Source organism: Alexandromys fortis, unplaced genomic scaffold (genome assembly GCF_014885135.2).
Source record: "Alexandromys fortis isolate MF-2015 unplaced genomic scaffold, M_Fortis_MF-2015_v1.1 scaffold_16, whole genome shotgun sequence".
NCBI classification, from domain to species: Eukaryota; Metazoa; Chordata; class Mammalia; order Rodentia; family Cricetidae; genus Alexandromys; species Alexandromys fortis.
Genome location: NW_026067893.1, coordinates 16368179 through 16387407, shown reverse-complemented (window position 1 = coordinate 16387407; position 19229 = coordinate 16368179). Strand labels below are relative to the sequence as shown.

At 39.2% G+C, this 19229-nt stretch overlaps 1 protein-coding gene across 3 annotated transcripts in view; it reads right to left on the bottom strand.

The window, feature by feature from the left end:
- The window catches only part of Hpse2 (heparanase 2 (inactive)), a 566360-nt gene extending 547692 nt beyond the window's left edge, over positions 1 to 18668 (bottom strand). For all 3 annotated transcript variants that reach the window (XM_050149558.1, XM_050149567.1, XM_050149573.1), the window contains exons 1-2: positions 18379 to 18668; positions 14936 to 15093 (exon numbers count right to left, since the gene is read on the bottom strand). In XM_050149558.1, the coding sequence (XP_050005515.1) occupies positions 14936 to 15093; positions 18379 to 18668 (448 nt within the window). The remainder of the gene's footprint in view (positions 1 to 14935; positions 15094 to 18378) is intronic.
- Between the last annotated feature and the right edge of the window lie 561 nt (positions 18669 to 19229).

Sequence of the window (19229 nt, the reverse complement as noted above, 5' to 3'; positions counted from 1 at the left end):
AGTTTTGGTGCTTCCTTCCTTTGTAATTTGGAGGATGTCTTATAGAGATGCTCATTCATGGCCTACGTGACTGCTAGCATATAGAAGCGGACGTGACTAAAAGCCCATTCACCTGGTTGCCTAGGAGACAGCCTAATGTGTTTTCCTGCTCAATTTATGTGATGTTTGGATAATAAAGAGGGGATCTTCAGGAGATCGTCAGGAGAAAAGACCCTGAGATGCCCTTTCATCATGATCGTGCAAGCTGTGTCTGATTATTCCTCGCGATTCCTTACCAGTCCCAATTAGGGAAGATAACTATCTATGTTGGACCCACACGGGCTTCAACAGTCTATATAGAGGGAGCCTCTAATTCAAAAGGTATTTTCTCTGTCCACACACCAATAAGAGGAAAGTGGAATTTTGTTTTCATTTCCTTTCACTAAACTCTTTAATTTAATTAATTTGTCACATATCTTGTAATAATTTAATATAGTAGTTGTTCAAGTATAAGGTACATATTCCCAAATGAAAAGAGAGATTTTGAAGGCAGGGAATACTGTTAATAAACTGTCACACCTCATGGCTTCCAGCAACTCTCTTGCAATCTAAGGATTGCTAAGGAGAAACGTTCCTTGACACTGTCCTCAACTATTAAATGTTCTGATTTTGGTGTTTTGGGAAATGATTCATTAGAAAAGAGAGCGAAAAGAAAGAAGAGTCCCAGCAAGGAAAATAAGAAACTGGAAGTGGAGTATGGGAGGAAGAAATATTTCCAGGTAAGTCAAAAAGAACTAAAACATTGTTAGGCATTAACTGAACACTTTACAAATAATACCTGACTTATGCCCATGTTATTCATCCCTCAGTATATAAGCAGTTTGATCAAAAATAGTGTTTTTCAAAAAGGAATAGACAAAGGCTTCCCCTTTGTGTTCATTTCCATTTTATTTTCCTTTACTACAAGTCCCTGCTATCCCCTTCTTGCTACTGCTGATTCACTAATGTGAATCCCATCTCACTCTTGAATGCCTTCTGTAGAAAGACATCCATATCACTGTTCTAGACTATGTGCTAAGGTGCCATTATACAAATCTTCCTAAATTCAAATATAATTTCCTTTTCTTAACTTCTATAGATCCTTTATAGATTTCACTTTATAGATTCCAGTCATACCCATTTCCCCATTCCCTCCCACCCACCCTTCTCCCCTGCAACATCCACCCAAAATCAAAACCAAATTTAACACAAAAACTAAAAACAAAACAACAGCTTCCATGGCAAGAAATACAATTTTCTTAATCACAATTATTCTTTGATGATTTTATAGTTGCTTAAAAAAATTCAAATCTCTTCATTCTACTCTCAAGTTACTTCTATCTTCTACAGTACAATCCCAAACACTAATTTAACTTCATCTTCTAAGAAATCCCTTTATGTGGAACAGGAGAGATGGCTGAGCGATTAAGGGCACTTGACTGTTCTTTCAGAGGACCTAGATTCAATTCCCAGCACCCACATGGCAGCTCACAACTGTAACTCCAGTTCTAGGGGATCTTGCATCTTCACACATACATGCAGGCAAAACACCAATATACATAAAATAAAAATAAATGAAATTTTTTTAAAAAATAAGGAAAGAAATCCCTTTACAGGACACCATCATTCAAGCAAAGCAGCAGCCTAGTGAATGAGGAAAAATACTCACCTGATACTCAGAAGATACATCTAATAGAGGATTAATATTTCAAATATATTTTTTAAAAAACTGAACATCAAGAAAACAATCTAGATATCTAGATGCCTAAAGAGGAAGAGATAATTATCCAGATAGAATCACCAAGCAAAGAGAATTAAGAATTATGAGGACATGTCATTTGAGGGTAAGAATCTCAAAAACATAAACTAAAATATTAATCATGATTCACTTAAAAATCAAAGCTGGCTTTGGAGTTGGACACTGGCTCTGTCCTTCTCTAAATCCAAGCATATTGTTAAAATAAAATTCATAATAAATAAATAAATAAATAAATAAAACTTCAGAGTTTCTTTCTCATATCAGGATTCATGATATGATACAGAAAGAAAAAAAAATTTACATTCCTTCATCCTATTTTTGTCTCTATTGTACCTTTCATTGAATATATATGTCTATATATGTGAATATAAATAATTTTTAAGTTTTCTACAACATTGGGCACTATAAATCAAAATCACAATAAGATACCATTTCATATGCACTAAGAATTGTTAAAATCAAGAAAAGATATAAAAATATAATGCAAAGATGTGAAAATGAAACCTTCATACTTTTTGGTTCAAATGTAAATAATACATTCCTTGGGTATATTTGTCTGTTCCTCAAAAGTTTAAGCATAGAATTACTATATGACCTATCATATAATTCTATTCTTTGGTATATATCCAAGAGAAAGGTATACACATATCTACTCAATAACTTACATATAAATGTTCATAAGCAGCATTATAAATGAGAGTCAAAAAGAAAACACAAATTCCATTAAGCTGATAAATGGATATCTATTGGTCTCTATATGGTTGGTTACAATTTAGTAATAGAGAGAAATCCAATACTGACATACATTAGAACTGGGATGAACACTGAAAACAGTATGCTAAGTTTTAAAAAGTCAATCACAAGGCCAATGTGCTGGTGAAGGCCTTGAATTTCAGCCCTTGGGAGGCAGAAACAAGCAGATCTCTGAGTTTGAGGCCAGCCTGATCTATACAGCAAGTTTCAGGACAGCCAGCCAGAGCTACATAGATCCTGTCTTAAAAAAAAAATCAGAAAGTATTATTACACAATATATTATTCCATTTATCTGAACTATTCAGAAAGGCAAAAAGATTAGTGGTTGCCTAACACTGGGGGAACAGGAAACAATGAAAAAGCTAAGGACTAAAAGGCTTTCTTTAGAGATGAGGAAAATGCTCTAAAATTATAATAAATGGTTGCACAATGCTAGGATACACTAAGTTACTGAACTGCAAACTCTAAGTGGAATATAAGTTGCATGCAAATTGAATTACATCTCAAAAACTTTTTTAAATAATTAAGCCAATGCTCATAAAGTTTATAGTATAATATCAAGTGTCTTGGAAGTTCTCAATGTAGGCTGATGACATTATGGTGATTCCAGAAATATGTGTGTATGTGTATACAGTTAATAATCACAGTTAATTTTGAAATTATGAAGCTGTAGTAGGAGACTTCTTGACATCTGTTCCTGGCAGCACCAATCTTCTTCAAGAGGAAGATAGGCATCAAAGAGGCTCCTTATGGAGTTGGTTAGTCATTTGGGCATGAAAGTGAGCTTGCCTGGACTGTTTGATATGCTGTATGAACTGGACTTTCAGGATCCACAAAATATGACTGCTGAAGCTACTTTTAAAAAGTAAGACAGTCCTTCAGGGTTCCTGTTTCATGAAAGAGTCTGCCAGACATTCTGCAGGACACGAAGAAAGTGAACTTGACAAACTGCCAATATAGGCAGAACTATCTTTGAAATTTTCTGCTTCATGGAATAGTCTACCAGACGCTATGAGCCTGTAGGCTGAAGACAGATACCCCAACAGTACAGAAGAATTTTGGGTGAGTGTCCAGGCAGCGAGATGTCTCTGTCAATTCTAGAGTTTTGGAAGTTGCTTACAATGTACTTTCTGTTAACACTTAGGTAATATTATAATCTTCTGGAGTTTTTGATAAAGTTGAAGAATATCTAGTTATAGTTATAGCTTTCCTTAGTTATGATAAAAGATAAAGTAGATATAAATATTGTAACTTTCATTCTTGCTTGATACCTGTTTTGTTGTATGTAACTTTACTATATTAAAGTTAAAACCTTCCTTTTTATTTAATCAGAGAAGGGGAAATGTTGTGGGAGGTCCTTCTGTATATGTGTTGCTTTCATTGGTTAATAAATAAAGAAACATATTTGGACCTTAGCAAGGCAGAGCTTAGCTAGTTGGGGAAAACTAAATTGAATGCTGAGAGAAAGAAGGTGGAGTCACAGAGAAGCCATGTAGCCCCACTGGAGACAGACGCCGAACTTTACCTGGTAAGTCCCAGCCTCTTGGCGATACACGGATTAATGTAGATGGGTTAATTTAAGATACGAGTTAGCCAGAAATACGCTTAAGCTATTGGCCAAACAATATTGTAAATAATATGGTTTCTGTGTGATTATTTCAGGGCGGAACAGCTGGAAACGAACAAGCGGCCTCCTACTACATGAAGCCATTATGAAATGAAATTTTTTACATTCTCACCAATGGCCTCATGACCTAAATTACAGTTACAAACATTCTCAACAATCAGAAACAACAGTAAATTTATCTGGTCATACTTTTTGAAGTCTTCCTCAACTATTTCAGAACACTTTATTTTTTTCCTCAGAAATGCCTGTTTGTATTTATTGTACCATTACTGAGTCTAAGTCTTTTTCCCACTAAAGGATGAGCTCTTAAAGGTCAAGGACAATGTCTTCCTCATTTTTAGGGTCTAGAAGAGGAGTCTATTGAAGGGCTGGTACATAGTAATAGCAGGTACTCAATTAAATGAAGATTTAACTCTGAAAATGCCTGAATTTTTAAAATGCTTCATTTATCTGAACTCCTATTTTGCCTCCTTTAAGAAGTAAATGGGTTGGTGAGGTGGCTGGTGGGTAAAGGCATTGAGTGTGAAACCCTAAGAGCCTGAATTTGATACATCATATGTGTGTAGTTCTCATCTGGCCTCCACCTGCACATGGTGACATGCATGTCTACACACATATGATGTATACATTCAATAGTAAAATTAGTTAATAAAGGGAAAGGAGTTTGAATGATTGGCCAGTTTAACAATATCGACATCTCTACTAGATGAAATTGCCTGGATGACATTTCATTGAAAGGAAGTTTCACTACGCTTGATATTCCAAGAGTTTCAAGAACAAAGTAATAACTTTAGTCAGATGATGCAGCCCTGGGAAAGCCAACAATAGCCCAATGAAAACAGTACATTTAACCAGCCTACCACCATAGCTAAAGCAAACTGGATGGGAAGATTCAACCAGTTCACAACTACTGTTGCCTTTCAGTGAACATTTTTTTCCTTCTGGCTACCATCAAGATATTAATGTCAGTATCCATAGAGTCAAGCTTTGCCGCTCCGAGTATGGTCTGCAAGCTAGTAGCATAAAAATCACATGGAAACGTGTCAGAAGGTGGCAACTCACTTTTAACCAAATCCCCAAATAATGCATATGCACACCATAAATTTAGGGATTCTAAAATACCTGGCTACACCTGGGCTCTAGATTCAGTATTCTGTATAGCCAAGGTACCATACACAAACCACTTCACCCAGAGATTCTTGTGCAGGTCTGTACTTCAGACCACAGGAAAATTGTTTGGTTTTTATATTGTAATGTTGAAGCTCCTTCTCAGATATTGACTTAATTTGCCTAGGACCGAATTTTTTTAAAACTTCCCTGGCTAATTCAGTGAAGCCATGATTAACTCCTCCAATCTTAAATCATTGAGACAATTAGTAAGTAGTACTACTCCATTGGGTAATGAGAACCAAATTGATCACCTTTGAAGAGCTTGCAGTGCCCAGTAGCTGGGACATTTTAGTATTCAAAAAACAGTATTACTTAGAACCCAAGAAATAGATCCTTCTACAGCAGAGCTGACATGAACAGACTGAGAACTACTAGCCTGAGTCCCATAGCACAGGCAGGCACCTGCTGCAATCAAAGAGCGCATCATCCTTAGGACAAGGTTCCTTCTTGTCGCAAAATGTGGATTGCAGCTTCACAGAAACACAGTGTCAAATAAAGGGCAAAGGTGTCTCCCAGGTGTCAGGAAGGCCAACAGCTTCCTTGCAGTCTACTGATGGAAAGTGGGGAAGGCTACTTCAGCCATCCTGTAACACAGGAAATCCCCTTAGCGCACCTTCCTGATTTACACTGGTTTTTGATACACACCACATGTGTCTTCAGCTCTCTTTTCTACCCCCACTCCACGTTTTCAATTGTTCAGCTCCACATTTAGGTGATGAAAACTTAAAACCTGTGGTTATAACTTCTATGAGAAATTTCATTTTTAAAGCTTTCTAAATTTCTACTTTAGTGCCATGAGGAAAACAGAGAAACAAAAGACCTCAGTCATCTACTAACACAAAAACCCCTAGTGAAGACATTTAATAAGTGTAAGTTTTCTGTTGAAAATCCTGACCTTTGGACTTGGGTGCCAGTCACTGGTTTTTACAAATGTTCTAAGAAACAATAGCATTTATTTTTCCAATGGTTTTATGTTACATGTTCCGTTTCACCTTCAGACTTGAACTTGGCTAAGTCTGGCCTGGTGTTGCTTTTGAATCTAAATCTCGCCAGATTTGCTTAAAGCCTACCCTTCCACACGAGCTTCTAACAGCTGGGCAAGTAAATCTACAATCTGTTTTTCCAATAATTGTAAGAAAATAAACACCCCGTTGAGAATAGCATACCTATCTCAGACCAATGAAAGAGAAAAAGCTTTATCTTAGTGGTGACTACATGTATTTTTCAAGAATTATAGTTTAAAGACTGTGTCACCAGAAAGCTCAAGTTCTAGCTTTCAGTTCTCTTTACTCACCACGGGCCTGCTACACAGCAAATGAAATGCACACCTCCTCCCTTTTGTGTGGTGTACTGTAACCGGCAATTAATGCCTTCTTTGAAAAACTTTTGAATTATTCGTTGGAAATCTCAGCAGTGATTTTGGCTTCTCATGGGGCACTCTCAAAATCTCCTCTATTATCTGGATATTCTCTGCACTCATACCCTTACCCCAGGCTCAAGTCTTAAATCTAAATGGTACCTGGAATTTGACTCCTAAATCTGTAAGAATGCCATTCTGCAATCTTTTTTTATATTTTGAGCTTGTCAAATAAAGAATACTTCAAAAACATGGAAACATCTAGGGCTAAACTGAAACTCCAGCACACATACAAGCAGACATGCCTCTAACAATACCACAGTGTCATTTTAGTCTCTCAGATAAATGATTAACCCACTACCACAGGACACAAGAACTCATCCCTGTCCACTGTGCTAGAAATGAGAGGGAAAAATCATAATCTGAAGTGAGACTATCCTGGAATCAACCATGTCATCCAATTCTAGCATGGTTACTTAAACAGCCCTGAGACAATGTGGAAAATGCAACCTCTTGGTTCCTTTGGTTTGTAATTTCAACTATTTAAAAGGTTGTCTACGGAATTTAACAAATCTCAATTGAGAAGAAAGATTTTAAAAAAATAACAGAAACAAGGCTTTCTTGAAATCTCACCCTTATCGGTTCCCTTTTCCTTCACAAATTTCCACTACACCTAGAACTTAAAGGAAAAATAAACCAAAATCTAAAATTACCCAACAATTTTAAAGTTTTTCCAATATTTTTTCAAAAATTTTTGTCTCCTTTTTTGCTGCTATCCCTTACCTCAGTATGACAGCTGATCTATCTCCACCTCTTCTTCAATATATATCTTCCAAGACATTCTCACTGCAATGGAAACCATAAGACCTGTCCACACTAATATGTTTATTCTACTCCTTCAGTGCTTCCTAAAAGATGACAATCATCATCTCTTTCAAGTATTCTTCTAATCCCCTGTAATTATCTTTTCATTGTGTATCTAACAACCATCTTGTGACCTAACCTGCAAGACCTTTTAATATGCTTATAATACATAGTTTTTTTAATGCTCTACAAGATTTAATATATGGCTTGATTCAGATTCCAGAAAAGTGAATGGATGAGCAAATTCAATAAGTAAACACACTGTGATTAGTGGAGGGCTATGTTTTAATCCTGGTGTGCTAACTACTCTACATCTGACTTTGTAAAACACAGTAAAAGGTTATCAACTGACACAAACCTAGGCATACCCGAGAGGAAAGAATCCAAACTGAGAAACTATCTCCATCAGACTGCCCAGTGGGCGTGTCTGTGGGGCATTTTCTTGATTAACAATTCGTGTATACGGGCTCAGCCCACTATAGGTGGTGTCAGCCATGGGCAGGTGGTCCTTGGTTGTATAAGAAAGCAGGCTGAGCAAGTCATGGACATCATGTCAGTGATCAATGTTTGTTCATGATCTCTGCTTTAGTTCCTGCCTCCAGGTTTCTTCCTTGAATTCCTGTCCTGACGTCCCTTGGTGATCTATTGTGTTCAGGACATATAAAATAAACAAACCCTACCCTTCCCAATTAAATTCTGGTCATGGTATTTTTATCAAAGCAATAGAAAGCAAACTAGGACAGATGTCAATAACTATTATTAGCTTTATTATTTACCCTAAAACTATGTAAAACCCCTTCACCTAGGTCCCTCTTCTGATAAATCAACTCTCACTTCATTAATTACCTTCTCTGAACTATAACAACCTTAAAAGCTTTTTCTAAATCCTTTGACCTATGGTTATCTCCTTTTTTGTTCTTATAACTATTTTTCTGGTGTGTCTTATGAGCCTGAAAAAGTCTGTATTTCACAGAATATTAGAATCAGACACTATATAGAGACTACAGAGTTAACCTTCTTCATTTTAAATTTCAGGAAGTTTTCAGAAGAATTAACACCAATCCCAATAGTACACAATTGCTATAAGAACCAAGACTAATAATGAAATCTCTGTGAATCTCACACAGAGAGGTAGAGTTCACGCCTGCAAGTTTAATGGCAGACATCATTCAATGTGCCCTTAAGCTGGGATATATTAATAGCTCACTGGTAGAATTCTTACCTAATATATACCATGACCCAGAGTCACATGCCCCAGAACCATGAAGGAAATATGAGATGGTCAACAGGGTAGGGGCTAGGGAAAAAATGTGGAAGATAGAAAGGGAAAGTGAAGAAATTATTTCATGTCTACCAAAAATGCTTTTGAACACCATAAAAGCCAATTTAGATATAATTTCTAGCAACATGAATTTGTTTGGAATCCTTTATAACATGTACTTCTCTTTAATTACAAACTTTTTATAATTAACAAAAATGTAGAAATATGCTTCTGTAGAAAAGAATCTGATACAGTTCTGGTACATGAAGTAAGATTTTAAAAAAATAATTTCTAATATACTTTTCCAGAAAGACAGTCTCTTACTGTCCAACTGCACCCCATGCTCTCTCAAGCTAAATGCCTTTTCTCCTGGCCTTTATATCTCTAAGATCTCATCATTCACACACTCAACCTGATTTGCACCAAAGTCTTATAATAAATACTAATTTATTCTCCTCAGATGCTAATTCTGTGTTGTCTTGCTGTTACTTTTCACACAGGAAGAGAATCTATGAACATATACTGAAAGAGCACTATCCTTTGTTAATAAATACTACAAGGTGGTGTATATAGCCTGTTTTGCTTTAAAGTTTGGCTTATTTATTTCAACACTGAATTATGGATTTTCCCCCAAAGCAATTAATACTAATATTCAAATGTCAACTTAGAACACTATCATTTTCTATTCTGGTTTTTATTGTTTAAGATAAAGTTAAACCCAAAGTAAGTATTTAATAATGTTTTTTATTAACTGAGTTTCAGGAAACATTGTGTGAAATAAAATGAGATAATGAATACTGTGCAAGTTCAAGACAATGTGTGTATTGTGACAGCTGTGCTACTCCTATGTTATATGTCTCTACTGATGAATGAGAACAAAAAGAAGAGGAACTAACTACTTGATCTTCATGAAAACTGAAAAAACTCCCTAAATATTAACCTTCATCAGGCGATGAAAGGAGACAGAGACAGAGACCCACATTGGAGCACCGGACTGAAATCTCAAGGTCCAAATCAGGAGCAGAAGGAGAGAGAGCACAAGCAAGGAACTTAGGACCGCGAGGGGTGCACCCACACACTGAGACAATGGGGATGTTCTATCGGGAACTCACCAAGGCCAGCTGGCCTGGGTCTGAAAAAGCCTGGGTTAAAACCTGTCTCGCTGAACATAGCGGACAATGAGGACTACTGAGACCTCAAGAACAATGGCAATGGGTTTTTGATCCTACTGCACATCCTACTGCACGTATTGGCTTTGTGGGAGCCTAGGCAGTTTGGATGCTCACCTTACTAGACCTGGATGGAGGTGGGTGGTCCTTGGACTTCCCACAGGGCAGGGAACCCTGATTGCTCTTTGGGCTGAGGAGGGAGGGGGACTTGATTGGGAGGGGGGGAAGGGGAGGCGGTGGTGGGGAAGAGACAGAAATCTTTAGTAAATAAATAAATACTCCCTAAAGAAAATGAGACAATAATAATATTTGTACCATGTCTTAGAGTTTAACAATGTATGTTCAAATTCATTGTTTATAATAGTAGAAGTTCTATGAAAAGACTTCAAGAAATGAAGACTAAAATTATATGAAATTGTGAAAAAAAACACTATTATATCTATAGCTACAAAACAGACAAAGGAACTACAGAAAGAAAACAAAGAAAAGCAAAATTCAAGACAAAAAAAAAGGTATGTATAGTAACATGACTTCCTTCCCAATGCAAAGCTTTAAATTTAATGGTGAAGTTAGACTTAATGCATAGCCTGGAACCAAGACAACTTGATGAACAAAAATAAAATGTCTGTATATGTATCTGAAATAATGAAAGAGTTACTAAAATAGCATTTAAAATGGACTTCCTGGGAACATGCCATGGAGGCAAAAGAATGAAGAATCTTTACATATATCTTGACTCATTGCTTCATTGGTCACTTTTATCTTCCTAGAGATTTTCGCAGAACTATTGAACTACTGGAAATATTTGCTAAATAATAAAGTACCTGTGAATGTTTACTGAAGATCTATCATATGACATTTAGCTACAAGATCCTCCTATACTTTGCATTTCAGTTGAAAAAGTGAACCAAACATTTATATATGGGAAGTTACATGTCTAGAAGGGATAGAAAGAGCCAAAAGAGCATAAAGAATAAAAGCATGCCTTCCAGAATAAGAAGAGATCGCTTGGAACTTCCTGATCAAAAGAGACTGTACAAATAAAGAGTATTGCAATATCCCTTTAAGAATCAAGTGTGGTGGTGTAAGATTTGAACAGCGCCAAGAGAAAGACATTCAAGCAGAAATATGCTAGTCAAAAAAAAAGGACATATATTTGAGACAAAAAGGTACTTTAGGGAGATCTGAATAATCAAGGAAGGCCATATTAAAAAATACACAGAAATATTGGGTAGGAAAAGCTTTAAACACCATGTTGAACAATTTGAAAAGTTTATATAAGCAATCCACAAATAATCAAGGCTTTTAGCAAATAAAAAAAGAATGTAACATGATAAACATAAAATTTTAGACATTTCATTCTTAATATGCATAATAAATGGTGTATATCTTCATTACAGATATCGTTATAGCCATAAAAAGAGGGTGGTTGTACAAATAAAAAACACTAAACACATAATAAAGAGGGGAAGGCTAGACCAAAACAAACCTAAGAAGAAAATATTCACCCATTACGTTGTGGGGAACAAGTACAATACATCACACAGACAAGAGAAAGTTAGGAAAACGTGAGATTCACAGAGTTTTTTTAAAAATCATTGTTTTACTTCCTCCACATTACTATGCATATGTGAAATTCAAATTGCCCCAGCACAGAGCAAAGTGCCAAATTGATTGTACCTAATTGATATAAAAACAATGGCTTCACAAAGTTCAAGAAAGTGCAATTGTTCTACTGTTCTCAAGAAGTATTTGAAAAATAGAAGCCACATGACTTATTAATTGCATATTAATTCAAGAGAAAATTCACAACAGAGTAACAATATGAGTGAATTAACTAGAAAAATATGGATTTTGCCCAAGCAGGAGCTGCATTTCAGTTTAATGTTAGTATATCATAAAACGAAGAGTTAATCTCTTCTCTAATCATCACACACACACAAAGCTTCTTTGGCATCTTATCTTAAAGTGTCCCTATAGTCTTTTCATACTCTCAAATGACCCCTAAGCCAGACTCCTTTCACACTGACTTCAATCTTTCTCAATCTTAATCACTACTCACTACCACTTTACAACATTAAATGTAAATGCTGTAAGAGACTTTAGCCTTCTTATAGTGCTTTGCCATCAACAAAATATTTACAGATTACTTTTTATAATCCTCACAGAAAAACATGCACAGCAGGAATTATCATCATCCAGCGTTACTGAGAAACAGTAAGCCAGTGCCACACAGGCTTAAGTGTTAGATCCAGGCCTACAGTCTGAGCTTTCTAAGCCCAAGTTCCACATTTTCTTCACTATATCATTGGTTTTCATACTTCATTTGTGAGTACATTGTTATTCAATATCATGTTTAAGTGAATATTTTTCAGGTAATAGTATTTTTATTTATATTTTGCACAGATTTTTATTTTAGTCACAAATGTTGAGCCCAGCCTGGCACAATAAGTGATTTCAATGCCCTGCTTTCTCCACTAGACAAGTCATTTGTTCTTCTGACTGGTGTGGCCTGAACGTCAAGCGAATATATTTTAATAAGTATCTTGATGGTCAACTATGTAATGCAGAGCTATTTACTAAAAGAATCTAATTATTTTGAGATGTCTGTGATGATTACAATTATCATTGAATGAAAAGTGACAAGAAAATAGACGTTAGTAAAATTGTTATTATACCAAAAATATTTTTGTCTTAAATTCTTCAATGTAACATTTAACAACAAAGGCAATATGGGTGATTTAGGGATATGTGAGAACCAAAGGGCAAGAATAGGACATTCCTACTCTCCTCCACTGCTGATATAGTTCATAGCATCCTATTACCAGGGGGACATAAATCAGAAGGAGTTCAGCTAGGAGCAATAAAACAGATTAGGGTCTGGAAAGGCTGACTTTAAAGAAGGTTTTAAAAGAATTAAACCCAGGTAGTCTGTGGAGTTGGTGCCCATGCCAAAGACAAGTTATTTTGAAGGTATGTGTCTTTAAAAATATACAAGTATCACTGTAAATATCTGAAGAATACTTAGGAAAATAAGGTCAGAAGAAATTTGCAGGCAAAAAAAGAAAAACTAAAGGTAGGAGAACTCTCTCCCTCAGGCATGAAAACTATATTCCTATAGGTGTTCAGTATTAGGTTGGAGAAAGTTCATCTGGGATGATGCTATATTAACTCTGAAGTAGAGGAGGGTCTGAAAGTGAACAGACTTTTCTATTCTTCTGGTTTGATGGTTGTTTTGTTTTTGTTTTTAATTCTGCGAAGTTTTACAGAAAAAAACTGTCTGCCAATTCCTTTTCTCCTCATGATGCCCACTTCCTCCTTTTATAAAGGGAAATAAATTGTATTCTACACTTGAAGCAGAATTCACTATACTCAGTAAAGGGTTGACAGAATTTTAAATTCAAGGTTTAAAGAAAAAATCAATTTCTAAAACATATACTGTTCTTTTTCTCCTCCCAGCAATTTCTTGAGCTTTCACATGTTTTTCCACAAACTAAAGAGGAAGAAGTTTTAATGAATTTGAACAAAAACTATCTCATCAGGAAAATCATCAATACATCCCTCTTCTTTCTGATGCCGGAACTGACAGTGACCCTGAGAGCAATGAGACCCTGGGTCATACCACCACCAGAGATGCTGTGCAGATTGTCTTTTACCTTTCCATACTGAGTGACAACAGAATCTACATGCAGTTCATATTTTATAGCAATGATTTTACCTTTGAAGAGATGAATTCTTAAATACCTTCACTCTTGGGCAAATGTTTCAAAAGAGTAAGTCTTAGCAATGCTTCAAACTCAACAAGCTGTAATCTTGCCCTCTGTCTACTCTAAGCCACCCTACCCTTGGAAAAGATCCTAATACCCTCCAAAAGTCTCATTCAGTGGATCCCCAAAATGACAAGGACATCTCCTTTTTCAGATGATTTCTAAGAAGTTGTAAGAAAATCGCAAGGACTCTGAAAACCTGTGCCCAGTCCCTTAAAGCTGATAATAACAACAACAGTAATAACAAATACTATGAGAAGGAACAGCAGCACGGGTGGGGGGGGGACGAAAGAGAGAGAATGCCCTTGAAAAAGACACTAATGCCTCTGCTACCAACTTTAACAACACGGTAACTGAAGATGCTACAATTGCCACCTATCTCTGAAAGAAAACTTCATAGACATTAACACCAAACCTTTAGAGAAAAATTTTAAGTATCATTTTCATTCATTTCCAATAAAACCAAAATTGTTTAAATTTAAAATGATTGACTTCTCACACAAGAATTTGGAGCTTTCAAAGTCTTTGCAAGCCTTAACTCATCTATCTGATTGTGGCTGTAAAAAAAGCTAACATCTGCAATGCCACTGTTAAACTGAGAGAAACATGTGACTACTGATTAGGCAGTCCAAAGAAGGGAGAAACCTTCCTCACAGTGGAACAATCTAAGAGGTATTATTCCTTTAAATTTTAGAGTGGGCTTCAAAAAAGGTTAAATCTCTATCTCCCATTCCAGGAAAAGACGAAATAAGACAAAAGGTACATGTTTTCCTAGAATTTTAGGAATAAAGTGTGCCTGCCTGGCTCCTCAATAATCTGGGAACCTGGCTCAATTTTCTCAAAAGGGAAAAACAAAACAAAAAACAAAAACACTTAGACCTGGCCCAAAGAAGTATGGCCTACAGGTTCCAGGACTTTGGAGACTCTACCGCCCAGCACAAAAGCAGACAGCCAGGCTATGGACAACTGGGGAGATCTCTTTGCATAGTCACCTCAGGAGTCTCACACTCCTAGTGAACCCTAGCCTCCTGCTGCTGTAGTTTTTCAGGGGAACTTCAAACAGGCTCTGTTCCAAATCTCACACACACACACACACACACACACACACACACACACACACACACACACACACGGCCGAGTGCTTGTTCACACCCCCAATTTCCACTCAGAATTGGGACCAAATTTCTCACCATCCTCATAGTTTTTGAGATAGTAATCTGGGCCCGGGCCCCCGCGGCTTTTCGCCGGATTTCTCAGGTTCTGGAACTGCAGGAAATCCGTCCTTTTGCCCCCGAAGCGCAGAAAGGCGGGCGAGAGTCCCCGGGCCAGAGTCACCAGACGCTTGGAGCTGCAGGGGTAGAGAAAGAGAGAGAGGAAAGGATCCCGGGAGAAGGCTAGAACGCACCGGTCAGGGAGCAAGGCCCCTTCTCACTCCCTGCAGGAGACCCGGCGGGAGATTTATTATCAAAGCCCGCTCCAGCTTTCAGTCCGAGCAAGCAGCGGGCTGCTCTGGGGCGGCTCCGGTGAACCGGCTCTGCTGCCCGGTTTCCCCCTCAGCCTCAGGATTCCCTGGGGCTGTTCTTCCTGACCCCGGCTGGCCACAGCTGCACCCTCCCACCGACACCTGGATGCCCTAAGAACTGCCTTCTAAAGGGTTGAAGATGTGTTTGTTCCCTGTGTTGAGGTAGGGGCATTTGTGCGGCGGACTTGGGGGCAAGACGCAACTGGCTGGCTTCTGCTACTACTAAGAAAGCGCTCCTGGCACAGACGCTCAGGGAGCGGACCGCGGGCCTGACTGTTGCCAAATTTCCAATCTGAAGTCCGCGTTGCCTCTCTGCCCCCACGGGCATAGTAACCTCCAAGAAGGTGAAACTTGGCCTACTTTCTCTAAATCCAGGCACAGCACCTAAGGTTGAGAGGATTGCTTTTAATGCCAAAAGTGATTTTCTGTTTCTACTAATTACATTGTAACTTAGTAGCTTCCCGAATCTTCAGGCAGACAGAGGGGTTCCCAGGATAAATCCTTGCTTTTCAGTGGACGCCCTGCCAGTCACCCCCTCCCCCCTACCGCGCAAAAATAAATAAATAAATCACAGTAAAAACCTGTCTTTTTGGCACTTGAAATAATTCAACCTGATCTTAAGAAAGATAGAATTCTCCCATTCCTCCTGACACACACACACACACACACACACACACACACACACAAACGACTCCTAGCCCCAACTGGGCTTTATCTTTCTTTTTCCTTGCCACTTGCAGCGGTTTGGTAGCGCGCTGGGTTTAAAAAAAAAAAAAAAAAAAGGTTTGACGAATTTTGGAACTCGTGTGTCGGGGAATTCTTATTACCAGAACAATAATAGCATTTGCTTCTAAAAAAAAAAAAAAAAAAAAGGTTTGACGAATTTTGGAACTCGTGTGTCGGGGAATTCTTATTACCAGAACAATAATAGCATTTGCTTCTATTCAAGTTCGGAATTTCCATCGACAGGTTTTTTAAAGCCAAAGACTGCTACTCTGGGAAGGAATAGGGAACCATCCCTGCAGATGCTCTTAATGTTGAAGCACCCAGCTGTTGAGTCCCGGGTCTATACATTGTTTTTAACGCTTTGCTGGTTCAGGTTCTGAGAATTCAAATCAAAATGGAGACGTTAAAGAGTTATCATAAAGGAGGTAGATTCAAAGGGCACAGAAACAAACGGAAATTCCACTTTCAGATACTTGTGGGGAAGATACATGTCTACCCTGAGAGTTCCGATGACCCGAAGGTTTGGCTGGGCTCTCCAGGAACGAGTTCCAGGGTGGGCGCAGTTAAGGTGTCGCGGGGGCCGGCTGAGCGCAGAAGGGACGTCCGCGCAAGTGTGGCCCCAGGGAAACGCGGCATTTCCAATCTTCCGGATAAAGCCTGCACAACCAGTGCAAATGCGCCCCGCCACGGCTTCTTCCCCGAAAAGCTGCCTTCCAGAATTTTTCTGCAGCAGGCAAATATTTAGCGCGAACAAGCTGACATTTTTTTAAGGAGGAGGAGGAAGAGGAAACTCGGAGTCCGGGCAGCTGGAGCAATGCAATGCAAGTGGGGCGTGCATTTAGGAAAACCCCTTTTGCACCACACATTTGGATGAATTCAGAGAAGCGTTCTGCTGCACAGAAAAGCTTTCAAGGATGAAACCCGGTAGTGCAGCGCTGTTCCCGCCCTCCCAACAACTCTACCCTCTGGAACCCCTAAACGGCCTCCGCCTTGGCGGCGACGACCTCCGGGTATTTGGGCTACGCTACCAGGACCTGTAGGAGCGCTCAGAGCAGCGCCCACAGCTACCTGCTGCGTCCGCAGACTGGAGGCCGAGCGCTAAGGGGCGGGTGCACCCGGAAAAGTACAACTCGAGTTTCTCGATGAGTGAAAAATGCTCACTAAAGAAGTGCCGGACGCAGCCTGGATCTGAAATGGCACTCCAGGCTCTTTGGAAGAGCCCAAGCCGATGTCTCTAACTTGGAGGGAATTTTCAAAAACTTAACACTGGGATATTCGATATTGCAGAAGTTTTTCCTCCCTTTTTTCTTTTGTATTTTTTCTTTTTTCTCCAACACCCCCTCTCTGCAACTGTCCCTGATGGGAAGGAATCGCGGTTGCTCAATTGCCAGAAAAGTAACAACTGGGGAAAAGGGTGAACCCAACTACACTGCTAGGGACTCTCAACCTCCGGGTTTGCTAATCCACTACTGCTGGGTTCGGGTTCAAAACCCCCAACGCTTTCCCCTGAGAGTTTCTAGGACCTTTATGCGTCGCGTATGATATAGACTACGGCCCGAGCAATGACTTTTTTTTCCCCACTGTAAAGAAAAACTAAACTATGCAGTTACCAAGGAAAACTCAAAGAGGGCGGAGGGGGAAGGGCTCCATCTATAAAAAGTGTCTTACAAAGTCCTCAAGTCTGGTAATGACAGCGGAGGATACAAAATAAAAAATAACTCCAATCCAACTTGCTCACCGCTCAAGACTCTCCTTAAATTCGTTTTCTGTCTAGGAGTGGAAACTGATGAAACCATCTTTCCGTGGCAAATTCCACTTTCATGCAAACCAACTGAACACTCAGACACACGCACACTGCTCTCTCTCTCTCACACACACAGCCACTCCTCTGGAGTCTTTGTTGTTCCAGATCTTCCCTTTTGTAACTTCCCTGAACCTCTTGTTTCTTTTTCAGAAAGGGAGACTAATTGTGGATATATGTAAGCACAACATTTTTTCAGTCATAACTGATAAGTTTCTGAAATGCCTTCTGCATTGCAAACATGTGCATCTTAATAGAAAACATTGCTTTTCTCAATCACTAGTTACAGCCTCACAGCAAATATTCCAGGAGGGGGAAACCTCCTTTTTTTTCTCTTTGAAAGACAGATCGGTTAGCTGCTGCTGTTGCTGCTTCTGCTGCTGCTGCTGCTGCTGTTGCTGGTGGTGGTGGTGGTGGTGCTGCTGCTGCTGCTGCTGTACCTCCTCCTCTTCTTCTCCTCCTCCTCCTCCACCTTCTTACTCTTCTCTTCCTCTTTTTCTTCCCCCTTTGGAGTAGGGGATAGGAAGAGAATGGGGGTGGGGGTACTTAAATTTTTAAATGATTCATCGAAGCCCCTGCCTTACCTTAAGAAATCGAGCCAGCCATCATGAATGATGGAGGGATCCAGCTGCAGAGAGAGGAAGTTCTCATTGACTGTCCTGACTGGGTTCTTGGTGCTCACATCAAGTAGAATCAGGGTCTTTTCCTTCAAACCTGTAGTTCTGTCTACAGGCAAGAGTCTCCTGTCTCCAGCTTGGAAGGAGAGGGATAGATGGAGCAACAGAGCCAAAAAGAGAGCCACCAGGGCTAGGCACGAGGGGGGGCAGGAGCTGCTGGAGGACATGGCTTCAGGGAAAGCACAGATCACCCTCATTAAATCCCTCTGATTTAAACTTCTCTCCCTACTGGGTCTCGATGGTGACTAATTGTCCTTATCTAAAGTGTGTGTCTATCGCCCCCCTTCCCATCTCTCCCCCCCTATTCTCTTTTGCTCTCGCTCGCTCGCTCTTGCTTGCTTGCTCGCATTTTTTTTTTCAGTGTTTTGGTGCTGGTGGAGCGAACTCACGCCCCTAGCCAGCCTTCTCAGCAACTCGTGCCAAGAGCACTGTTCACCAGCACCGCCCCTTTAAGAGATTTGACTGCAGACATTTTTAACTTTTTAAAGGTAAGTGGTGGGGGAGGGGAGTAAAGGAGGAAGGGGTGGTCGTTGTACCCTACTGATTTAACCCTCTAGGGTCAGGAAGCGGCCAGTGGGATTGAAATAGCACTGCGGTACCATCTTGGGTAAGAGATGACGTCTTGTTTTCACTTCCCCTCCGGGAGAGGGTGCTTCACCGCCCAAGTGTCAGTCTGTCCCGACTACTTCTTTCATATTGTCCTCTCTGTGCCTTCCTTTTGGGGTTAAAGTAGTAAATGTAAGGGTTGTTAGTAGTAA